General features: G+C 44.6%; 1 protein-coding gene across 1 annotated transcript in view; it reads right to left on the bottom strand.

The window, feature by feature from the left end:
- LOC138513838 (MLX-interacting protein-like) overlaps positions 1 to 22,395 on the bottom strand; it is a 652,779-nt gene that overhangs the window by 163,338 nt on the left and 467,046 nt on the right. The window contains exons 10-11 of the mRNA XM_069628950.1: positions 11,392 to 11,426; positions 4,259 to 4,358 (exon numbers count right to left, since the gene is read on the bottom strand). Coding sequence (XP_069485051.1) covers positions 4,259 to 4,358; positions 11,392 to 11,426 — 135 coding nt within the window. The remainder of the gene's footprint in view (positions 1 to 4,258; positions 4,359 to 11,391; positions 11,427 to 22,395) is intronic.

Below are 22,395 nucleotides of genomic sequence, written 5' to 3'. Positions count from 1 at the left end.
ACAAAGGGCCATGTAGTTACCAATAAGAGTAGAATACATGGTGCGACACAAATAGGGCAATAGGTAGTTGCATTTCATTAAATATACAGGCAGGGAATAATTAAATGGTGACACGCACACACAAAAAGCTCACACAACAGACACAAACAGCATGACAGACATGAATAACACTCACACATAGACATGAAGAACATTAACATGCAAGACATGAAGAACACAATATGGCGGTGAATGAACAGAGGTACCGGCATTGCTTAGATTAAACTCTGCTAGGTCTCAACTCTGAAATAAAATTACTTAAAACAAGCTTGCCGGCCTCACAATGCTCAGACAAGCCCCAGACACCAAGGTCAGTGCGCTGAGGGGAGTTCCGTTTAGCAAGTTGAAACCACACCAGATAACGTTTCCCAGGGCAAACAGCACACAAGTGTTAAAGTAAGTCTCAGTTAGTAGCAGTGAGAAATACACATATCCTTGAATGCCAGGTGCAAGTGGCTACCGTGCCAATTAATCCCATAACTAATGAATATACAGCATCCATAGTGGCTGCCGAAGCGCGCACACGTTACGATAGTAGAACATCCAATAAATAGAATTGAGCTCTGAACAGTGGTCCTCTACCATGTGATCCACACAATGATAATTTATTCCGGGTCAAATTAGATAGTGAACCTGCCATGTCCTTAGAAGAACCCAACACGGAGACTACGCAATAAGGCCACGGACAAGACTAGCAAATAAGACCTCAGGCCTGGGAATAGCTTCTTTAAGTTGTATCATAGCGGTTCACCCATCTCTCCTTCCTCGCCATGTAATTGGCACTGTATAAAAGTGTTTGAGGTCCAAGAGCAAACACCCGACCAATCAAGTCTGTTATCGACAAATGTAGTAAAATGATAACAATAGTATATTAGATTGAAATGTATTATCTGTAGAAGGTTGACACTAGGAGGAGTTATTAGTTGTAGAAGAACAAATTATAAAGGGTTCACCTATAGATAACTATATGTTCTATACTCTACCAACCAATCAAGTACGAGAATACAAGTTTGTTGTGATTGCATTAACGGACGTCAATTATGACGTTTTCTTCCTTCAAAAGCGTGTTGTTTCTAATGCCATTTTGAGACAGTTTTTTGTACATTCTCCCAGCGGTCATCTGTATTCAGAATAAAGCTGGGTTTTCTCATGCATCTGGAGTTATTGGTATATTTGGGCCTATCCTAACATCAAAACACACCTCGTCCCCCACACTTAATCTAGCCACACCACCTCCCCTGCCATTGCTGTCTTTCTATCCTTGCTTCCTGTCAAGTCCTAAAAATGTTAACTTCTACTTTACCCCCAACCTTCTGAACCTTTGAACCTTGAAAGGCGCTCAAATACCCTTTGGGGTAGGGCAGTAGTGGACAAAAATACAAATAAATAAAACCCCCAGCCTTTTGTAAGTAAGGGCTGCATTTGTAGCCCAACATTGTCAATATACCCTAGGTTAGTCAGAGGGCAATATGTTTAATGGTTAGATAAACAAGACCGCACCTTTGGTAGGTCAGGATGGACACCAGAGGTAACAGAAAAGTGGTACAGGGAAAATGTATTTCAATGATTTTAATCAAACACAACAGACAACAATTCTGCACTGCCATCATTCAGTACCTCCATCAACCACCTCTAGGGGTGTGATGCCCGTGAGAAGGTCAGTGCCCTGAAGTGTGCTGGGGAGCCTTAACAGATTATTTAAATCAATTTCTGTATAGAAAACCTCCTGGTGGGAAAGACAGGGCCAGATTGGCCAAGGCCAGACAATCGACCAAAGCATGGGGAGGAGGTTAAAATAGGAAGCTGGAGGAGGAGGTGGTAGCAGTCCAAGAGATCCCCAGGAGGAAGGACAAAGGCAATTTTAAGAGCAGTTGAGGTATTGGTTAGTGAGTGAAAGCTATACTGTGTTGTGAGTATGCGTGAAAGGGTAACTAGTGTGGTTAGGAGAGGAAGTGAAGTGTTTGTGAGTGAAACTAGGGTGTCCGAGTAGGCGGTGGAGTGTTAGCGTGGAGAAGGGAGCAGAAGAGTGGTGGAGAGAGCAGTGGTGTTGAGGAGGGAATAGTAGTGTTGTCGGTAAAGTAGTAACATCAATGGATGGAGGCAAGGCTTAGGAGTGAGAAACATTGGAGGGACAGAGGAGGAAGACACAGAGTAGAAAAAGTGAGAGGAGGGTGGAGTTGGAAAGAGGATTTAGTGAGAGGAGAACACCCAACCTCTGGATGGTGTAGGAGCAGCCTAAGAAGTCCCTGAAGGTCTTTATATAGAGAAGGCATCTTGCCTTTAGATTGTCACTTTAAGCACAAGACAGAACCTAGACAGTAGTAGTCAATAATGATCATCTACTAACCTAGGGTAAGTGATGCCTTGGTTAGGGAGGAGGTGCTTTTCTATACAAGAGAGAGGCAGAGGAGTAGACAGGGTAGGGCCTGAGAAGGCGAGGCCCACCCAAAATCTGTAAAAGACCATACAGCAATGCTGTGTGAGTATTTACAGATGTTCATGACACTGCAGTGGGCCCAACTACATTAGCTTCAGGCCCCACTTGTTAGACAATACTGGTTACGCTTCTGGAGGGAGGTGGCCATAGGGCCAGTGAAAACGTAATAAAAACTCTTGAACCGTCTGACATACTGAGTGTTTCTTGAGCCAACTGTGCCTGCTCACGTACAAGAGGTATAAGGCCCTGTTCACTTTTTAGGTATATAATGCCTTGACCACTAAAGCTTTTTTTCTCTTCCTCCTTACCAACTCCACTCCTTCCACTACTCTTTAAGTCGCCTTCTTGCTCTGGGATCCTCTTCATGCTCACCAACTCACCTTCAACGCCATCCTCTGGCTGCTCCAAATGCTGAGAGACTGACTCTGTTCAGAACTGCCCTTTTTTTAAAAAAAAAAAAAAAACAGACTTAGCCTTAGCTCTGGGCTGGTTTCCTGAGTAACATCCTGCACCATGACTTCAGTGGAGGGCCCTGCTCCAATTGGCTGGTTGTACTTCCTTCCTGTGCCTGCTTGGGAGCGGGTCTCACTAGCAAAGAGGCTATAAGAGGCTGTGCAGCCATTTGGGGTTTAACTAGAGCTCTTGACTCCCCTCTGCCTGCCTGCTGCTTGTAACCTTCACGCTGTTGTAAACATAGTAAGTCAGCTTCAGGAACCTTTGGCTACAAATCCTCCTTCTGGGGTTTGGTTGGGCCTGGACTTCGTTAGGTATGGGTTTCCCACTGCTTCAGCCATCTCCTGCATTCAGCATGTCACAATAGATATTACGTGGCTCTTGGACAGGGAGAGAGAGAGAGGGTGCAATCTCGATTTCCTTCCCTCTTATGGGAAAGGGATGTGGGTTCCACTGTGCTACTTACCCAAGGTCTTACCTTTGAACTTCAGAAAAAAGGTATTAATACCTATTAAGGTCACACCTATGCTTAACTGAAAGTTCTGTTCCTGGCTTTACAGGATAATTGGTAAACCCCCTTTAATTAACTAGCAGAAAACATGCCTACATTAATGACCACCTCCTCATGCAGTTGTACTTCACCTTGCAATCACTTAAAACCCCTAAACATTTGGCTGGATGTACCTTGTTTAAACTTCCAAAGCCATAAGACAGGCAGTCGAACACTGTATCAGATGTCCTGATACACATTCCTAATCTGAGTGCTCAAATTAAATGAGTAAATGGCTTTGACACACTTCACCTCATATAGATCAGCTACAGCTCTACACTCTTGCTAGGCACTCCACTCAAGTCTAGCCGTTGATCCCAAACTAAAGTTTGGATTGTTGTCCATCCTGGAGTCCCTCAGCTGGAATGGCACGACATCTTAAAATAACTGCCAGAGTACCTACAAGAGAATTATCAAGCATCCCTACAATATAAAGAGTGCTCAATCTCTAGCATAATTGAGTGTGGATGATAGCGCTGCACAGTAGCCCTGCTTGAAGATTCCATGGCTTGAAGATTCCACGGACTTGCACTATAACTCTACAACTGCTGCTACCAGCTTGTATTATTTAACTCACCAAACCTCTACCCAAAAAATGATTGTCATCGATTGTACAATTCTTAAATACTAAATATGCGTATGTATAGAAATTATGATCGAAAAGCTGAAAATAAAATATGATCTGGGAGAAAAGCATGAAGATAAGAACTACCAATGAAAGCATCGAGCCTCTCAAACAGTAAGTAGTGATTTTCATGTGTATTTGGCCACCCTGTTACCTGTGAAATGGAGCTGGGTTGACAGAGGCAAAGAAGTGTTCTCCACATTTTGCGTGGGGTTGATCAGGACTGTGCTTGGCAGGTCTGTTGCTCCACAAGGCTGCAAAAAGGAAAGAGAGAGAGAAGTGTCAAGGAGGAGACATGCCAACATTCGAAGAAGTCACGAAAAATCTACTCAGTTAATTGACGGGATGGAGCTTATTTCCAACAGCAGCTTGATTTGCACAACTTTCCTTCTCACCGGGCCATTCAAACTTGTTGTAAGGCCTCAGGGAAAGGTACGCAAATAGTGGAAGTATGTATAAGATAATGGAGTAAAACAACAAGTCCCCAACACAACCATTCAAACAAATATTGTATTTCAAAAATAAAGTTAAATGTGGATTACATATTTTAATTCTAGTAACATTTTGCAGACCGTGTATGATATAGAAGCTAGAAATATCTAAATGACTTGGAACAAAACGCATTGCCATAGCCTGTCGATCTGGCTTTATTTAGTGGCAATGGCAACCTCTTGAGGCAAGTAATAGAAACCACACGGCAAGAGTGTTTCACGCTCTGAGGCACTACCACCATACTACAGGTGGAGCCTCTCGGCCAGACACTCCAATCATATAGCAGCCTCAAATGCCTATGGATGGCAATCATAGGCCATGCGCAATCATATATGCGGTTCTGTGCCCAGAATAGGTCTAGCTTCATTTGTGTATCTGTGGTACAGAACAATAAGCCAGCTATAGCCATCACATGCCCAGTGAATTCACTGGATTCACCATGATAACCCATGGGGGTTGTGGACCGCTACCTGATGCGCCTCCCTGACAGTGGACGAGGTGGGATCCCGTAGGCCAGGTACTCCCCAAGAGACACAATGGTTCCTTGGCTCCACCCAGTGGGCCATTAGCCAAAGGAAGGAACTTCAACTACCAGCATGCCTCAGTTAAAACCACCAGTAAGGATGCAGGCCCCAGTCAATATAAAAGCTTTCCCCCCGTGTGGAGTTCAAATCAGCATATGAACGGGCCAGCAGACAGAGATATTACTATGCGCCCATGATAAAATGGGCATTTTTTCCTGACTTAGATAGAAGGTGGTGAATCAGACAACCACAAAGTCCGAGGACTAACAAAGGTGGACTAGGCAGAAGTGACAGGAGCACTTACCCGAATCGAAGTCCAACCGCATGTGGTCAAAAGCAACCCCCCCCCCCCCCCAAGATAAAACGAGGCTGCAGCTACAACTACACAAAATGCTGTGGAACCACTGTCAGACCAATGGATTGCCAAGATGGTGCTGTATGCCATAGATGCCTTAGAAGCCTGCCAATTGCATGACAGGGGGCAAGAAATCAATGTGACCATTGGGCAACACCAAAACAAAATCCTTAGAGTTAGTAAGAGGAAAGATCATCACAGAGTAAAACTAATCTTCGAGAGGGAGACAAAGCAGCCTAGGAAGCAACCGATCAAAGTCCATTGCACCAGACCACCATGGGTATAAAAGGGGCTGAGTTAAGTCATTCAGGGTCTTGGATCTGGAGGAAGTAGACTTATCTGTTGATGCTCGCTTGGGACGAGGGGAAACTGCTGGAGGGAGGTCTCCTGAAAGGACTGCTGCCCATAGGGAGGCAGTTCTGACTTAGAGAGGCTGGAAGTAGAGTAGGAAGACTCAGCTGAAGGGCAACACAGCCTCTCTCAACTCCTTGGGGGAACTGGATAGCGAAAGCCAAAGCCTGTGGGCTTTCCACCTGCAACTCATGGGAAATGATAAGGGCTTCCAGGCCCTGACAGGAGGTGCCCAGGCCTATGAGAGATGCGTACTGTGAATGCTCAACCCAAGACCTATGAGAGAGGCCCTTTTGGGAACTCTGTAGCCTGTGGCCTATGACAGCAACATACTGTGAATTCTGTGCTCTTGATACAAAGGAGCCAAAGGAAGAAAGAACCATGATACAAGGTGACAGAGAAGACAGGAGGTCTAGGAGGGAACTACCACACATTCTGAAAGCCAAGGCCCTAGTGGGCCCTGTTGCAAACCTTGACAAATCTATAGAACCCGTTTATTTGTTTTTGCATTACTGAAGGGATGGCCTTTGAAGAGCAAATATTAAACCTTTGCTTTGGCCAAACCATTGAAACGGTGATACTATTAGCATAGGGTACTAGCTAAAGACTCCTTAACCTTAGGATTGAGACTGTCGCTGGCCAAATCATTTGGACATTTCTTTGTAGATTAGGGCGTCCCTCGGGGGAGGAGGACATGTAATAGGTTTTGGATCTTATGTATGATAACAAAGGGATAACTATTAAGTTCAATTCAACCTGACTTCATTTAGAAGTTCATCATTAGTTGCAGAGTTTCCTCTAGTACCTATTAGGCATTTATATAACTTCAACCTTGGCCATTCCATTAATTAAGATAAAGATATGTTTAAACATAAGTTAAGAGTGGCATGTATTATGCCTCAAGTATCCAACACTAGGTAGAGGCTCATATGCCAGATAGGAATTCAAATTATAGGCACAGTCTTGCATGCCAGGTATCGCCATGTCTAGTTATCTTGTTAGGAAAGATTTTCTTTCGGACAGCCACTGTCAGTTTGAATGATGCAGACAGTTACCATTGGTGGAATTGGACACGCTTCCAGTCCAAATCCTAGATAAAAGGAGGACTCAGTTCAACAGATCATTGTTCAAGCCTAGACCCCTATAAAGCAGTGAAGTCTGCTGACGACAACCGTCGCAACGGACCAGCAATGCCTTCAGCCAAGTCCTGGATAAGCCCTGCTCCTCTTGTCCTGATCTCAGGAAGGTGCACATTGGTGCTGAGACCCCTGAATTAGTGGGAACAACAAGTCTCAACCCCTGCTCGAGGATCTGTGTCTGCTGAGCCTTCAGAAGTGTTGCTGGACCACCCAGTGGACTGACCAGCTTTCTACTTGGCTACCATGCTGCAGGCGTCACCGTTCCAAATGCATCCTGAAACTTGAAGGATCTTCAACCTGTGCTACAAGACAAATGTTCCTGCATCTTCACCCTTATGGTACCAACGGAAGCCTTGCAGAGCCTCCTCCGTTGTTCACCAACCACTAATCGCCTGTCGTCGCCCGACCATGGGGACGCCCGTTGAAATCCCTCTTCTTCATCCCTCTTCTTCGCTCCCAGGAGGTCTTCTGGGGTCGCCTGCTCCAAAGAAGTCTTCATCCTTTCATAGCAAGGGTGATCATCTGGCACAGTGTCTGGAAGCATAATACAGGGACTGTGAGCAACCAAAACTAAATCCTTTGAAAACCTACCTCTGCATCTGTGACCCTGGGGTTTCCCTCAACCGGAAAAAGCTCAAAAGGACGTGTTCCCAATAGAATATGCAACATCTCAAGTGGTCTATGCGAAAAATCAGAGTAAGAGGGGGTAGGTTAACACCTGTTTCTTACCCTCCCATCCTCCATGGGGTTATATGGCCGTAATGTCCTGGCCTTAGCTCCCTCTAGCCTGAATCAGATCATTGTGGTATAATCTAGGATCCCCTCCTTAGCCTTCGATAGCGTAGTGGGACTGAGAGAGCAACTACCTTAACATTTCAGAACTTTTAGAACTCTGAATCACAACCACTGGCAAAAGTATATCTTTTGGAACTGATGACTACAGGGTACTAGGCCCCATTTGATCTCAGGGCTGAACTCACTAGGTTTTAGGGAACAATTCTAATATTGCTATTAAGTGTTTCTTCTGTGGTTCCTGAACATGTTTACTTGGCCGTATTGCATTGGTTTTGAATCATATGCTCTTCTATTGGCTCACAAGAGTGAATGCAATATATATATATAGCATAGATCTGCTTCAACTTGGCACCTTAGGCAATTTAAAAACAAGACCATTTGATCTCCACAGGTAGGCAAGGCACTCATCTTTCCTAGGTTATAAGAAAAAGGCAGCCTCTTTGCCTCTTCTGCCTGTCTTACTGTCGCCAGTATAAACTGCCTCTGCTCCCAGACTGCTTCTTTCTCAGCTTCAACAGTCTCAGCATTACAGATTGTTAACTTATTCTTCTTACAAGCATCCGGCTCCCTTCCCCAGCTTTATGCACACCTTTCTGGTTCCAGCAGCTACCCCCAAAGCTGTATTGCCATTTTTCTAGCTTTGAAGAACATTGTCACACTTGTATTAAAGCACACTGGACCTTTAACAACTTCAACAACTTCAAAATACAGGTGGTTAGATTTAAATAGGGCTGTTTTCACTACTGAAAGGGTTTGCCTACTGGCGTGGGTAATGCTCGTTCTTCTCTTTACTTCAGCAACTTCTACGTTTATAAAATACTTTTTCTGAGTGTTACAAGGTTCAAGCTTCAGGTACACACGGCCACTCTTTGATGGAGATTTTCAACATTAAGGAACTGTAAGAACCTGCATTCCCTTTCATTAGTAAGGCGTGATACCTTGATCGGGAATCATAATTTTCCACATGCAACCTCTTTTTGTTGTAATATCCCTTGTAACAGTTTGTGAAAGGCTGTTTAAAATTCCTTAGTGATTGAGCAAAGTGTTCCCCTTCTCAAATGGAGACATGTGAATGGAAATTAAAAGCTTTTTTTCATTTGCGGGAGCACTTGAACTTGCATTAGATGTGTGTGGGATACATTTCCTTTGTTGTTGGGACTTCTCACAGCAACTAACAACTTTCAACAACTTCCACTTGCTTCTGCTATTACTTCAGGGATATTTGAGCTGCTAAGAGTTACCGGCAAGAGCTTTTCAGTGAATCTGAATACAGTGGTTCACTCACTGGCTCCATAAACACTGCGATTGCGGGCTGCCTCCATTTCCTGGCTTTTCTTCCTGCTACTACTTCAGGCACTCTTGGGGCCCACACCTCTCTGTAGCATGGGTATCGCTGATCCAACCTCTACTACAGGGGAGTCTCCTTCACTCCTCAGTCCCTCGGCTTGCTTATGCACACAGGCCTCGGCTTGCAGCATGATTTCGGCTCTGCAATTACTGCTACTAGGCGCACCTGGGAAGACATTCCATCTCGCCACGTCTCTCTCAGTGCAGCCACAGTCAGGCAGGGTTTGTGAACACAGACTAAAACCAAAAAAGTAATGGGTAGAAGGTTTTGAATAAATCTGAGCCACTGGTATTGCTCTGGGAAACCTTCCACAACACAATTCTTTAGCCTGTATGCACCATTGCAAAAGGGTTATAGCCATATGCAAATCAGTCAGATACTGCCAGGACCAACTCAGAATCTGCAGGTGAAATCTGCTCTTCTTGTCCCAGTGTCCCTTAAGCGATCATACTTCCTCTTGAAATGCCAGCCTTGTGCTCTTCTCCTTCTGCTACTACTGCCAGCCTTGCTCCAGCTCCTTCCATTCTTCCTGCTGCAGCCTGTTGTGCCTCTCAGGTGAGACAATTAAGTGCAGGCTTTGGGTATTAATTGCCTGACTTTGGCAAAGGCTGTTAGGCCTGCTTGCCCGTCCTTCACTTCTACGTACCTCCTGAGTCCTCTTCTTTGTCTCAGCCACTGTGGTATTATGGGACATATAGTTCACTTTAGTGAAGTTAGGTTTTTTCACTCCTTTTACACTTTTAAGGGTCGTTTTAATTTCCTAGTATTTGTAGAAGAGGGTTTGTGGGTTTCAGTCTCATTAGAGACAGACGGTATAGAAAAGGCAACACTCTCGCTCCTCCCATTAGTGTACCTTATGTATTGGGAGGGCATTTGAGTTTAGGGTTAAAAAAGGTTTGTTCTTTTGGTGTAATAGGTTTAGATGTTATAATCTTACCCTTGTTTTAACTGAAGGCTGAAAACCATTAGAACGACAAGCCATAACTTCTTCTGGAATGGCAGTACGAGTATCCCTTTCAGAGGAAAAATACTGTATTTATTTATTTTTTACATTTATAGGAGCGCACCAAACCCTCGGGCATCAGGGTGCTAGTTACAGTTACAAGTTAATAGGTTACAAGGATACAAGATTGATATGCGACAATCATTCAAGAGAATGAAATGTGAAGTGCAGACATAATGAATATTCTCTCTCATCCCATAGAATGTGCTCCCTATCCTAGGCCCCTTCGCCACCCAGGTGATCCTCCCGCGGTACACCATGCCCAGGATTGGGATCAGGAAGAGTCTGTCCTCTCTTGGCCACCTGGCAGGAGACTTTAGGCAGGGTTTTGGTGGGGCATCTGCAGGATTCCCCACACTAAGAAGAGGAATTCTTCCCTCCTGTGAGGCCGGGTCGGAGGGTCAAGGCAGCGAGGAAATCAGTCACGGAGTTGTCGGTAGAAGGACCGCCGGCGAGGCTTGATCAGTTGTTGAGAGGCAGTCGTTGAAAAAGCACGAACCGCTTAAAGTAGACAAGCAATATGAACTCTATATGAGCTCTGCATGTGCGACAGACTAGAAAAAAAACGTGTTAAAAAAAAAACAATCTGGTGGGACCTCGACAGGTGAAGGATTTTAGGTACACTACAGGTCACGATAATTTAGCATTTATACAGCTAAAGGGATAGGGATAGTATTACAGTCACGCTCATGTTGACATCCATTTTCGATCTTCAAAAAAAAAGATGCAATACTCTGCGATTACCACTAGATGTCGGACTATATGCACAGCATGTGATTCTAAGCAGATTCACAAGCTTCAGAGATACATTTTATATTAGTAGTACAGTGTGATAAGGTCACCTCCTGTGTTCTTTTTTATTAGTGTGTTAGTTGGCGAATAATATAGTATTTTATGTCTGTAATCTTTGACTATTTCACTGTGTGGACTCACTGTGGACCCCTGACCCCACTCACCTCTCTTGACACTTTGCCTTGATCATTCTCCATGCTACCTTGATTGGTTTGGCAAAACTCCCAGAGGTTTCCCCTGTTCACTAGAACTAGGGTGGCCTCCTAAACGTTGACTACAAGTCTAGCGTTTAGAAACACATCTTAACAGATGTTTATTTGTGACTTAAGTACATTAACTTCTCGTAGCATGAAATGGAACCCAACGAACTCAGTAAACTACAAAAAGTATTAGACTGCATAGTGTACTACCAAAGATGTTATACTGTGTATTAAAAGAAATCTGCATCCCTAGCACATACCCAGATTTGAGTGTTGGGAATGGCTTACCTGAGTTTGGTTCCTTGTAGGCTGTCCCGAGCTACCTGCAACAAAGAATATATTAATTATTTGGGGAAATAAACCTTTCTTGAAAAATACCTATATATACACAGAATGACACCCGTTATACCCAAGGTACTACCAGTAACAAACCTACTACACGTGAAATTCTTTGTATTAACACATCCCAATGGTACTGTCCTCTGATTTTGTGGTGTAGGATACATACTATGCACATATCTGAAAGTCATTGAGACCGGGTTGATTGGAGCATAGTCATCGTAAAGAAGTACTGTAGTAGAGGAAGCAATTTTTGCTTTGTACATTAAATCCTATCCAGAATGTGCCATATAGGATAATGCAGAGCAGTTAATGTCAGTGCTAGGTGATGCATCAGGAAAACATCATACATTCTATCAACACAGCCTTTTGCGATCCTTGCCTACGAATCAGATTTTTCTTCAGAAAAAAGGCATATATTTAAGCAATAAACCCTATCCGGAGAGCTGGATTGGGTGGTAATGGGCCAGGGCCCAAGTTATCCCATTAATGATGGGCCCCAGTGCCATTACCACCCGATCCGGCAGGCCAGATCAGGATTATTGCTATAGCCAACATGGGTTTGTAATTTTGTTTAAATTAAAAAGGGACATGCTTGAGGCGTCCCATTCATTGAAACAAAATACTTACCCAACTTGGCCACCGGTGGGGATAAAAGGCTGGTCTTCATGCAGAGCCCCTCTTTAATTTCCATGGTGGTGGCTGTGGCACCGAAGGAATCCTGTTAGTGGGGTGGGAAGGGACCAGAGCCAAAGGGAGGCTGGGGGAGGGTGGAGGAAGAAGGAAGTGGGAGAGTAGCCTTCAGGATGCTCAGAACATGGGCTTGGATCATAGGATTCAGCCGCTGACCGAGAAATCCGATAGTCTGGCTCCCACGCCCCAGGGACTAAACACAAAGTAGGCATGGATTTGCATTTAGTTACTTTACGGATGTCTGCTCATGCAAAGTTGGGAACAAGGGCTACAGTTGCAACATTAGCACTAGTCATATGGGCTCATGGTGTTGGGACAGTGCTAGGTCAGAGACCTTTTTTGTTTCGCCTTTTGCTAACTTGGGTAGTCAGAAAATTATTTTTTTTTACATTTATGTAGTCTGACATTTTTGTTGACAAAGAATTCTACTGAAGTCCCTCTGAAAGCTGCAACTGCATTTTGATGTGTTGCTCTCTGTAGCACCTATGCCTAAACTGGTCAGAGGTGCTCTGAAAGCACCCCATTTTGTTGTTGGATGTGTCTTCTCACTAGAAAGTGTGCTACGTCGTAGGCTGGCAAAAGCTGCACATTTCCTTTTTGGTTGAACCAGTGAATAGCCTTTTCACTGCATAGGTAGACGCTAGCGACCTCAACAGGGACAAAGTGACTACCAATGTTTTTTTTAAAGTCCTATGACCAGGCAATTGTGTTTGAAGTCCTTTGTTTTTAATGCAAGGAAATTGCATTTTGGCTGTTCTGCGTAAGTGGGGTCGTAGAAGAACTCACAAAGGCATCTTTTAGTTAATGCATTCCGGTTTAAGTTGGATGAGGATCTCTCAGAGAATGTAAACGATACCCATCTATGTGCTCCTGCGGCTAAAACTTTGAAGGGTGCCCAGATGTTGACTGGAGGGCAGGGGTTCAGGGCCTTTCTGTGCGTATGTACCTAGGGGGACTCCAAGCCGCTCCAGAGATAGCCTATGTGAAATTTTGCAAACGACACTGGAGAAAAGATGAGATGTCCCTGGCTGTGCTTCCGACTCCTGATCAGTACGGTAGCCATACATTAACTGGAGTGTTAGGCTTCAATGTATGCATGCGGGCCTAAGATCTTCATCACTCTAGGGAGATGTATTTATTTCCAGTCTTTACTTTTGCATGCTCCCACAAACGGCCCAAAGGTTGAGCTTATAAAGAACTTCTTTAGTGCACAGTAAAGAATGCTGTTAGTATTACCGACCAAAAAGGTGCTAATTTTAATGACGGTTTAAGGATGAAAGGCAGAAAGGGTCTTTCTAGAATTTAAACATACAATACAAAAAGGGCTCCCTCCAAGATCTGCTTTTTGACCAAAATGCATTCAAATCATTGCATTGGTGCTCATGTTTACAATACGTTGGACCATTTTATACTAAGACCGTTAGAGTTTTCAAAATCATAAATTCTGGCAACACATATATATTGACCAAGGCTTCTTATTGCTTTTTGCCTTGCATGCTGCACGCGTTTATTGTAGCAGAACATAATTATTTCACTTCGTTTAGTTTGCAAAAATAACAAAAATCTAGAGTGAAAAACGGATTACTCAGTGTGATAACATGAAAATGCTTGGAGACACACCCCAGATGTGTCAGAAGCACAATATCGACAAGAAAAACATACAAATTGTATGCTGGTTAACAGCAACCAAGTCAGGATAGAAATAGCAAGTATTTGCAGGCAAGGAAATGCAGTGTCACAATCTTCCTAACTAACTAGCTAGATACAAATATTGTGCAACTACAGTCACATTGACCAAATGAAGAACTAGGGGGGAATTTAAACATATGCATTCAGGTTCCACAAAGATCTCTGGAGCAATACATGTAAAACCTGGACTCTGACAACACACTCTCCTAATTCAAAGTTTAAATGAGCTTCATTTCGGGGGGAAAGACAACATTTTCCATATAAGCAATATATATCAAACAAAACCCCCCAAACTTTCATCAAAATTAAGTGTTAAATAAAACAACAATTTACATGTCAGCAGCTTGTACTGGGTGTTTAAGCAACCCACACACCAGGGCAGCACTACACATTGTTAAGAACCATAGAGCAGGACTCAACTACCTAAAATGTGCAGAGACTTATACCTAGGGCAGAACATCATAAGTGCACAGTGTCTTCAATAACATCTTGCCCACATAGACATTTGCCATCCCCAAATGGTGAGCTTTCCCATTTTTAGTAAAAACCTTTACCGGAAGTAAGGAAAACCTTAATTTGGTAATTAAAGACCTTGAATAAAGTTTCATACCCTGCTAATTGTCTTCCAACACCAGGCTCTACACATGGCACAAGAAGATGTTTTCCTTTCTGCCATACAACAGTAATCTGTTGGGAAAGATGTTCTTTTTGGTTCTTTCCTCTATAGACTTCAAAGGGGCGTTATACCTTTTTGCGGTTATCTGCTTCCTGACTGGACCTTTGGGGGGTAAGTAAAGCCCTCAGCTTTACTTCCCTTGCTTTTTGTCCACTTTTATGTGGAGGCTGATCAGTCCCTAAAACTTTCAGTACTGGGAGATACTGGCTCCCTTAGTGGAATTATTGATACTTTTAAACTGCAAGCATCACAAAGTGACACGTGGATTGGATACATCGTATCATTATAGCTTTTTCTTTTGCAACTTTGTAGTTGCAGTCATAATGTATCCAGGATGGGCTAGTGGCAGTGTTTTTTTTACATTTTAATCGTGCACTTTTGGAATTTTACAACATACTGCCATTTAGAGTACCATATACTCTTAAATGGCAGTACTACGAGATGTTCGCCTATCCTTTTGCCGTTTTGTGCCTTGGCTGCCTTCCTTCCATCTTGGGTCCACAATTACCATATAAGGAAAGCCCCTTTCTGGGCAAAGTGGTGGTCTGAGTGTGTATCCGGATTTGAAGGCTTGGTCTTTCTGGGCCCAATCCACATCCAAGCAACAGTGTGTCTGTTGCTGGGAAGAAGCGTTGACTGGTGCAGATACTTACCATTGATGGGCTTGGAGGGAGACTACAGTCCAAATTCTGATTAAAAGGGGGATTCCTGCACCAATTCAACAGATTATTATTGGAGCCAAGACCCATACTGTTAGGAAAGATTGACTTTTTGCACCTTTCCCCCAATAGATTTCTATGGGACATCCTTATTTTTGCTCGTTTTGAACTCTGTTCTGACTTCTTGGAGGCCAGTGAAGCCTTCTGCCTTACTTCTCTTGCCAGTTTTGCTCATTCTTGTGAGGAAACTGACTCGTCCCTAAGACTGTTAGTACTATGAGACTATGTTTCTCTTCTTGTATTGTCACAAGTGCAGGCATCACCTTACAGTGAAGTGCAGTTAAGATACTTGTATCATTTAATCTTTTATATAATGGCGTTTTGGTTACTTTTCATATATGCCTAAAACAAGCTAGTGCCAGCCATGATATCTTTACAATGTTTGTGTTATTTTACTTGTGTATTTTTGCATTTGTCACGAAAGCCTACTTAAGGTGGCTAGCACCCTATGATTGCCATGCCACAAGGTTTTTTGTTGTTCTTTGGTCATACTGATCTTTGGCCTTCTTCGGTCAGGAAATGCCTTATATGGAAATCCTTTTCCGGGGGAAAGCTGTGGCTTTCGCAGGCTAAGAGGCTGTGTGTGTGTGAGCCAGAGAAGGGGGCTGCCACTGCTTTGTCCCAATCCACCTCTCTGTTGCCAGAAAGTCTATTGCTGGGTGGTAAAATGGACTTCGAAAGTCAGCCCCATGGGGGGACTTTAGGAGACCACAGTAGTTATGGTGAACAGGTAAGACACTGAGGTTAGCCAAAACCCAAACAATGTAGTGTGAATGAGCAGTCAAGGCTTAGTCTCAGGAAAAGCGTGGGAGTGGTTTAGGGCTACAGAGAGTCCACACAGGGCAACATTAAAAATTCAAGTTAGACAGTGAATGTACAAAAATAGTCATTTAATAGGCCTTGAAGAACACTAGAAGATGAAAATCACAGGTAATTATTGCAATGAAGAACCATATATCTGAAATATGACAAATATTACATACATGTAATCATCTTTCTGATGCGTGTCTGTGCTTAGATTCACAAGCTTTGCATATGCCGACATCTAATGGTTAGTGCAGAGTATTGTATGACTTGTTTTATCGTAATTCTAAAAGGGATGTGGACTGGGCATGTCTAAGACTGTCCCTAGTGTGAAATGTACTGTATCCATGGTCCTTCACATGTTGAGGTCATCAGATTGTTTGGTTTCTGACATGACGGGCATGAAGTGTGCGCGAGTACAGGCAGGTGAAGAAATCTGTAAGATGTGAATCCAAGCAGATACACGCATTAGAAAGACGATTACAGGTATGCAATATTTGTCTTCTGAGGCTTGTGGATCTGCTTAGAAGGACATGCTTTGCATAGTCTAGCGAGCAATACCTGGAGAAGTAGGTGGGTTGTTAGAAGGTATAGCTGCAAAAATATGTCACTCCCGAGAATCACTTCTTGTTTGAGAATCTACGTAGTAATGCTGTGTGAAAGCGTGGATTGAACTCCATATTGCTGCTTTGCAAAGAGCTTCTAAAGGCACATTTGCAATGAATGCTAGATTATCTCTGGTACCTCCAGTTGAGCGTGCTCTGGGTATGAACGGCAAAGTTTTATTTGACAGTGAGTAGCAAAGTTGGATACAATTTACAATCCATCTTGAAATAGCCGATTTAGAGACCGAATCCCCTCTTCCTGCAGCTAAGGAGACAAATAATTGATCTGTCTTCCCTATTGGTTTTGTTTTATCTAGATGAACAAGTTACTTACCCGCAGTAACGTTCTTTTCGACTGGATGTTCCTTCCACGTATTCCTCATCTTATGATATCTCCATATCCAGCTTTAGCTGCTTCAGAAAACTTTTCCAGCAGGGGGCGCTGCACGTTGATGCCTGTCGACTGGATGGGCCGCCTCAGTCTCAATGTTGACGTCATCAATGGTATATAGCGCGTGCATCGGCCGTTGGCTTCAGTTCCGTTTTTTTACATGTATTGGTTTATCCTATGCCAGATAGCTATTCACCCTGAAAGAGCATACATTGCAATAACAGGGAAATTCTACTGCGGGGTAGGCAGGGAGGGGCGATGAGGAATACGTGGAACGAACATGGGGAGCATATATGGGATATTCGTGAAGAAGTGAAACAGCCTGGGCAGGACCACCATCTTGAGCAAAGCCGCCCTACGCACCATGGCCAGGGAGAGCTTCACCCAGAACCCCATACTGTTCTTGATTCCTTCCACCGCCCTGTCCGTGTTGTATTTATCTTCATCTGCAATCGTGTGGTATACGTTAATCCACAGGTATCTAATTGCCCTAGTCTGCCAGGGTATCTGCAGGACAGGTAGGTTCCCCTGTGGGACCCTTCTGTATCTCCCCAGGGGGAACATGCATGGCCTTTTAGGGTTTACTGCTATGCCCGAAAGGGTCGCATAATGCTGCATCACTTCCAGAACATACCGCAAGTTTTCCTCCGGGAAGCGCAGGTATAGCAACATATCAGCGTACAGTGATACCAGGTGCAGTCCCCCCCTTCGTGTCAATCCCAATCTCCCTGGATTGCTGTCTGAGACAGATCGCTAATGGTTCTAATGCAAGGATATATAGCATGGGGGACCAGGGGCAGCCCTGTCTTGTGCCCCTGCTGAGTTGCCATTTGTGTGAAATGATTGCGCCCGTTTTGACCCTAGCTGTTGGGGAACTATATACCATCTTCACCCACCTCAGATACCCTGGTCCCATCCCGTATTCTTTCAAGGCCGCCATCATCCAAGGCCATCTCACAGAGTGAAAGGCTTTTATTGCATCCAGCGAGACTATCGCTATTTCGCTAAGGTCGCCCTCCGTCTGTTCTATGATGTGGTGGAGTCTCCTGTGGCTGTCGGTTATATTCCTGCCCAAGACATAGCCAGTTTGGTCGGGGTGTATGAGTTTGTTAATTACTCTTTTGAGTCTGTTTGCTAGCACCGCTGTAAGAATTTTGCTATCTTGGTTTAACATAGATAGGGGTAGGTATGACCCGCAGTCTGTGCTCGGCTTAACAGGTTTGAGTAGCGGAATAATCACCGCCTCCTTTAGGGATTCCGGCAACCTACCCCTATCAAACGCCTCGTTAAGCATGGCCAGCAGTGGGGCGGGGGGCACTTCTTGTCTATACGTTTTGTAGAATTCACTGGGGAGCCCATCAGACCCTGGGGCTTTACTGGTGGGTAGGTGCAGTACTAGTTCCTCTATCATGATTGGGGCCTCCAGGTCATCCTTTTATTCCTCATTTAATTTGGTAATCCTATGTCCTCCAGCGTCTCCTGATTTTCCCGTTCTGCTACCTCCCCCATGTCTTCATAGAGGCGTTTGTAGAACCTAAGGAACCCCTCGTTCACTCCCTCATGGGTGTTCCAAATTTGGCCTTCTTCTCCCGTTATCTCCCTGACTATATGTCTTGGTATCTCGTTTTTATATAACCATGCAAGCAGCCTCCCCGGTTTATCCCCACCCGCGTGTTCTTTCGATATATTTTTTATAGTTCAATTTGCTTAGTCTTTCCCAGAGCTCCACGCTAGCTTGTTGTAGTTGGCTCGCTTTTTCGGCGTCCTCCTGTGAGGTGCCTCCCCTATGCATTATTTCTTCTAGTTTCTTCTCTTTCTCTTGTAGCTCTCGCTCTATGCCTCCTAGTAGCCCTCTGGATTTGGATATGGCCGCCCCTCTCACTACCACCTTGCCAGGGGTAATTAACTTGTTCTTCGAATCGATTGTGTCCTCCCGTGTATTCCTCATCTTATGATAGACTCCCAGAGCATTGCTTGTATTTCCAGAAGAGGGAGTCCGAATTTTTCAATTTTTAATAATAATTTAGGAGTTCCTTATTTATTTAATGTATGTATATAGAGCGACACGAAAGCCCTGAGGCATAGGGGCACAAAGACATGAGACACACACTCAAACCAATAGATGGAGCCGGTCAGAGACCATGGAATTCGGGACTTATGAAGTAGGTCCACCAAGCCTCTTTTCGATCACCTGGACAACTTGAATATACCCTATACTAACTTTACTGACGACACATAGATCCTCCTCAAACTCATGGGCTCCCACAAGCTTGACTCATTTACTGCATTTACAGCATCATTCAAGTATGGATGGCTAACCACAATCTCTGTCTGAAAGATGATGAAACGTAACTGCTCATTTCGGCTCTCCGCACCGACTCAAATGCCTTGACCCCGCTTTTGCCTCCTTTCTCATCGATGGGAATAGCATCCCGGTATCTCTAGGGGGATCTACACCTTGACGCCAAACTCAACATGCACAAACCCGTGAAAGCGGTTGCCTCATACGCGGCATACTCAAACTTATTGGTCTGTGTATACAGAATGTAACACGGCCTTCCCAAAAACACCTTACCGGGCCTGAGAAAGAGTCCAGACTATAATGCTTAGTGAATGTGTGGACAGAGGACCATGTGGCTTCCGAAGCAATATCCTGATTTGGGACTCCCCTCTGTAAGGCAGAGGAAGTAGCCATGCCCCTGGTAGAATGTGCTCCGAGAACCTCAGGAGGATCTTTTCCAGTTAATCTGTAGCATTCAGAGATTCCTAAAATGATCCACCTAGATAAGGTTTGTTTTGAGACCACCATACTCAATTTATGGCCTGTTTAACCAACAAAAAGTTGATCATCTTCTCTTAATTTAGACATCCTGGAAATGTAGAAGCTAAGTGCATGTCTTGGGTCAAGCCTGTGTAACCTCTCCTCTTCCTTTCCAGGATGAGGTGTAGGATAAAAAGAAGGTAGAATGATTTTTTGAGTTAAATGAAACTCAGCCACAATTAAAAAGGTAGCTTTAACCTTAAGGACCACTCTATCCTTAAAGAAGACTTTGTAAGGAGGCTTGCAGGACATGGCTTGAAGTTCACTCACCCTACGGCTGATCTAAGAGCCACTAAAAGGATGGTCTTTAAAGTTATCAATTTGAAAGGACAGGAGTGAAAATTCTCAAGTGGAGCACGCATTAGAAATTTCAAAATTAGGTTGAGATCCCAAACCGGGCCTCGAAAAGAGACCGGAGGAAAAACATTTGTCAATCCTTGCAAAAACTGTATAACCAGTGGAATTTACCTTCTCAGAGGAGCACTTCAAAATAGATTGCGCTGCCAGATACCCTTTAATTATGCCAGACTTTTAGCCCCAGATTAGCCAGGTGTAACAAGAATGATAAACACCATAGGTGCATTGCATGTAAAAGGGTCCACATTCTTATCCCTACACCAGCTGCAGAATTTGTTCCAATGGCAGCGCTATAAGGATTTCATTGCTGGCCTTCTGGTTGAAAGGTTGAAAGGAACATCTCCATTCCGTCGCCCGAGAGGTACCAATCCTTATATCTCAACCTCTCAGAAACCATGCGTCAAGGTGGAGTGTCTTGACCTCTGGATGGAGAACCTGACCTTCTGCTCGCGACAGAAGGTCTTCTGTTTGCGGCAGATGTATTGGAGGGCAGATGGACATGTCCAGAAGGTCCGGGTGCCACGTCGCCCTGGCCCAATCCGGAGCAATTAGGATCATGGACTTCCTGAACTTTCTCAACCTCCTGATTACTTCAGGAATGACTGGGACTGGAGGAAATGTGTACAGGAGTGAAAACTCCCAGTCCACTACAAAGGCGTCCCCTTGAGCTCCTCTTGGGGGAAATTCCCAGAAGCAGTACAGTTCGCACTTCTGGTTGACACTGGTCATGAACAGATACAGTTGAGGGGTTCCCCAAAGGGTGAAGATCTCTTGATGGACTTCCTCAGCTAGTTCGCACTCATGGGAGACTGTGCTCTGTGTGCTCAGAGCTTCTGCTGCCGTGTTTTCCTTTCCGGCTAGGTGAACTGTCGACGGGGAGATTCATTCTTAAATTGCCCAGAACCAGAGCTGCATCACCTCTCTGCACTGTGGTGGTGACCCTACATCTCCTCCCTTGTTGAGGTAGTACATGGCCAGTGTGTTGTCCGTCATTATCAAGACATTCTTTCCCCGTACAGAGGGCAGGAAGGCATTCAGCGCTAGTCTGATCGCCCTCAGCTCCAAAACGTTGATGTGTAGTTTGGACTCCGATGGAGACCAACAACCCCCTTATTGTCAGATTGTTGGCGTGGGCTCCCCACCCCGTGAGCGAGTCATCCGTCACTACTGTTATCTTCGGCCATGGTTGCCAAAATGGCTCTCCCTTCAGAATGTTTTCCTGGCTGGCCCACCACAGAAGTTCTTGTGCGACTCTGCGTGGGACCTGAAGAAGGTCGGACATCCTGCCTGCGAATTGTGACCATTGAGTTCTGAGAGCCCATTGGAGAGATCTCATTCACATGCGAGCCTCTGGCACCAGGAAAATTCAGGATGCCATGAGGCTGGGCAACCTCAAAAAGTCGAAGACCAGAAGACGCTGGACACTCTGGAATTTGGTGACCATCTGCAGAATGTCTTGAGCCCTCACTTCGCCTGGCATGGCTTTTCCCAAGGATGCGTCTAGGACTGCCGCAGTGAATTGGAGCCTTTGAGATGGTAACATGTGGGACTTCTTGTAATCGAGGGAGAAGCCTAGTCTGTGGAGGGATTGACAGGTGGAGCTGTGAAGTTCCAGGGAGTGTTCAGGAGAACGGCCGTGATTAGCCAATCGTCCAGATAGGGGTATATGTGAATCACCCCTCTCCTGAGTCTCGATACCACCACCACCATCAATTTGGTGAAAACCCTCAGGGTGGGGGTCAGCCCAAATGGCAGAACTCAAAACTAATGAGAACCCCCAACGGCGAACCTCAGGTATTTTGTGTGTTTGTGATGTATTGGCACATGAAAGTAAGCCTCCTGAAGGTCCAATGATGCCATCAAGTCCTGGAGCTGGAGGGCCTGAAGGATCTGAGAAAGAGTAACCACCTTGAACTTGTCCTTAAATCCAAGATGGGTCTCAATCCTCCGTCCTTCCTGGGGATTAGGTAGTAAGGGGATTACCAACCCTTGTTCCTCTCCACTACAGGTACTGGTTCTATAGCAGCTTTCTCTAGCATGGTCAATATTTTCTGCATAAGGAGCAGATCTGGAACTTTGAAATAGCTCTTCCCCGGTGGATGACTGAGGCTTCTTTAGAAAGCCAAGGCAGTAGCCCTGGACAACTCTTTCCATTGCCCATGCATCTCAAGTAAAACCCTGCCATTCTTGCAGATGCT

Source organism: Ambystoma mexicanum, chromosome 12 (assembly GCF_040938575.1).
Source record: "Ambystoma mexicanum isolate Mex_15411 chromosome 12, UKY_AmexF1_1, whole genome shotgun sequence".
Classification (NCBI taxonomy): Eukaryota; Metazoa; Chordata; class Amphibia; order Caudata; family Ambystomatidae; genus Ambystoma; species Ambystoma mexicanum.
The sequence above is the reverse complement of the archived record's forward strand: the minus strand, read 5'-3'. Positions and strand labels throughout refer to the sequence as shown.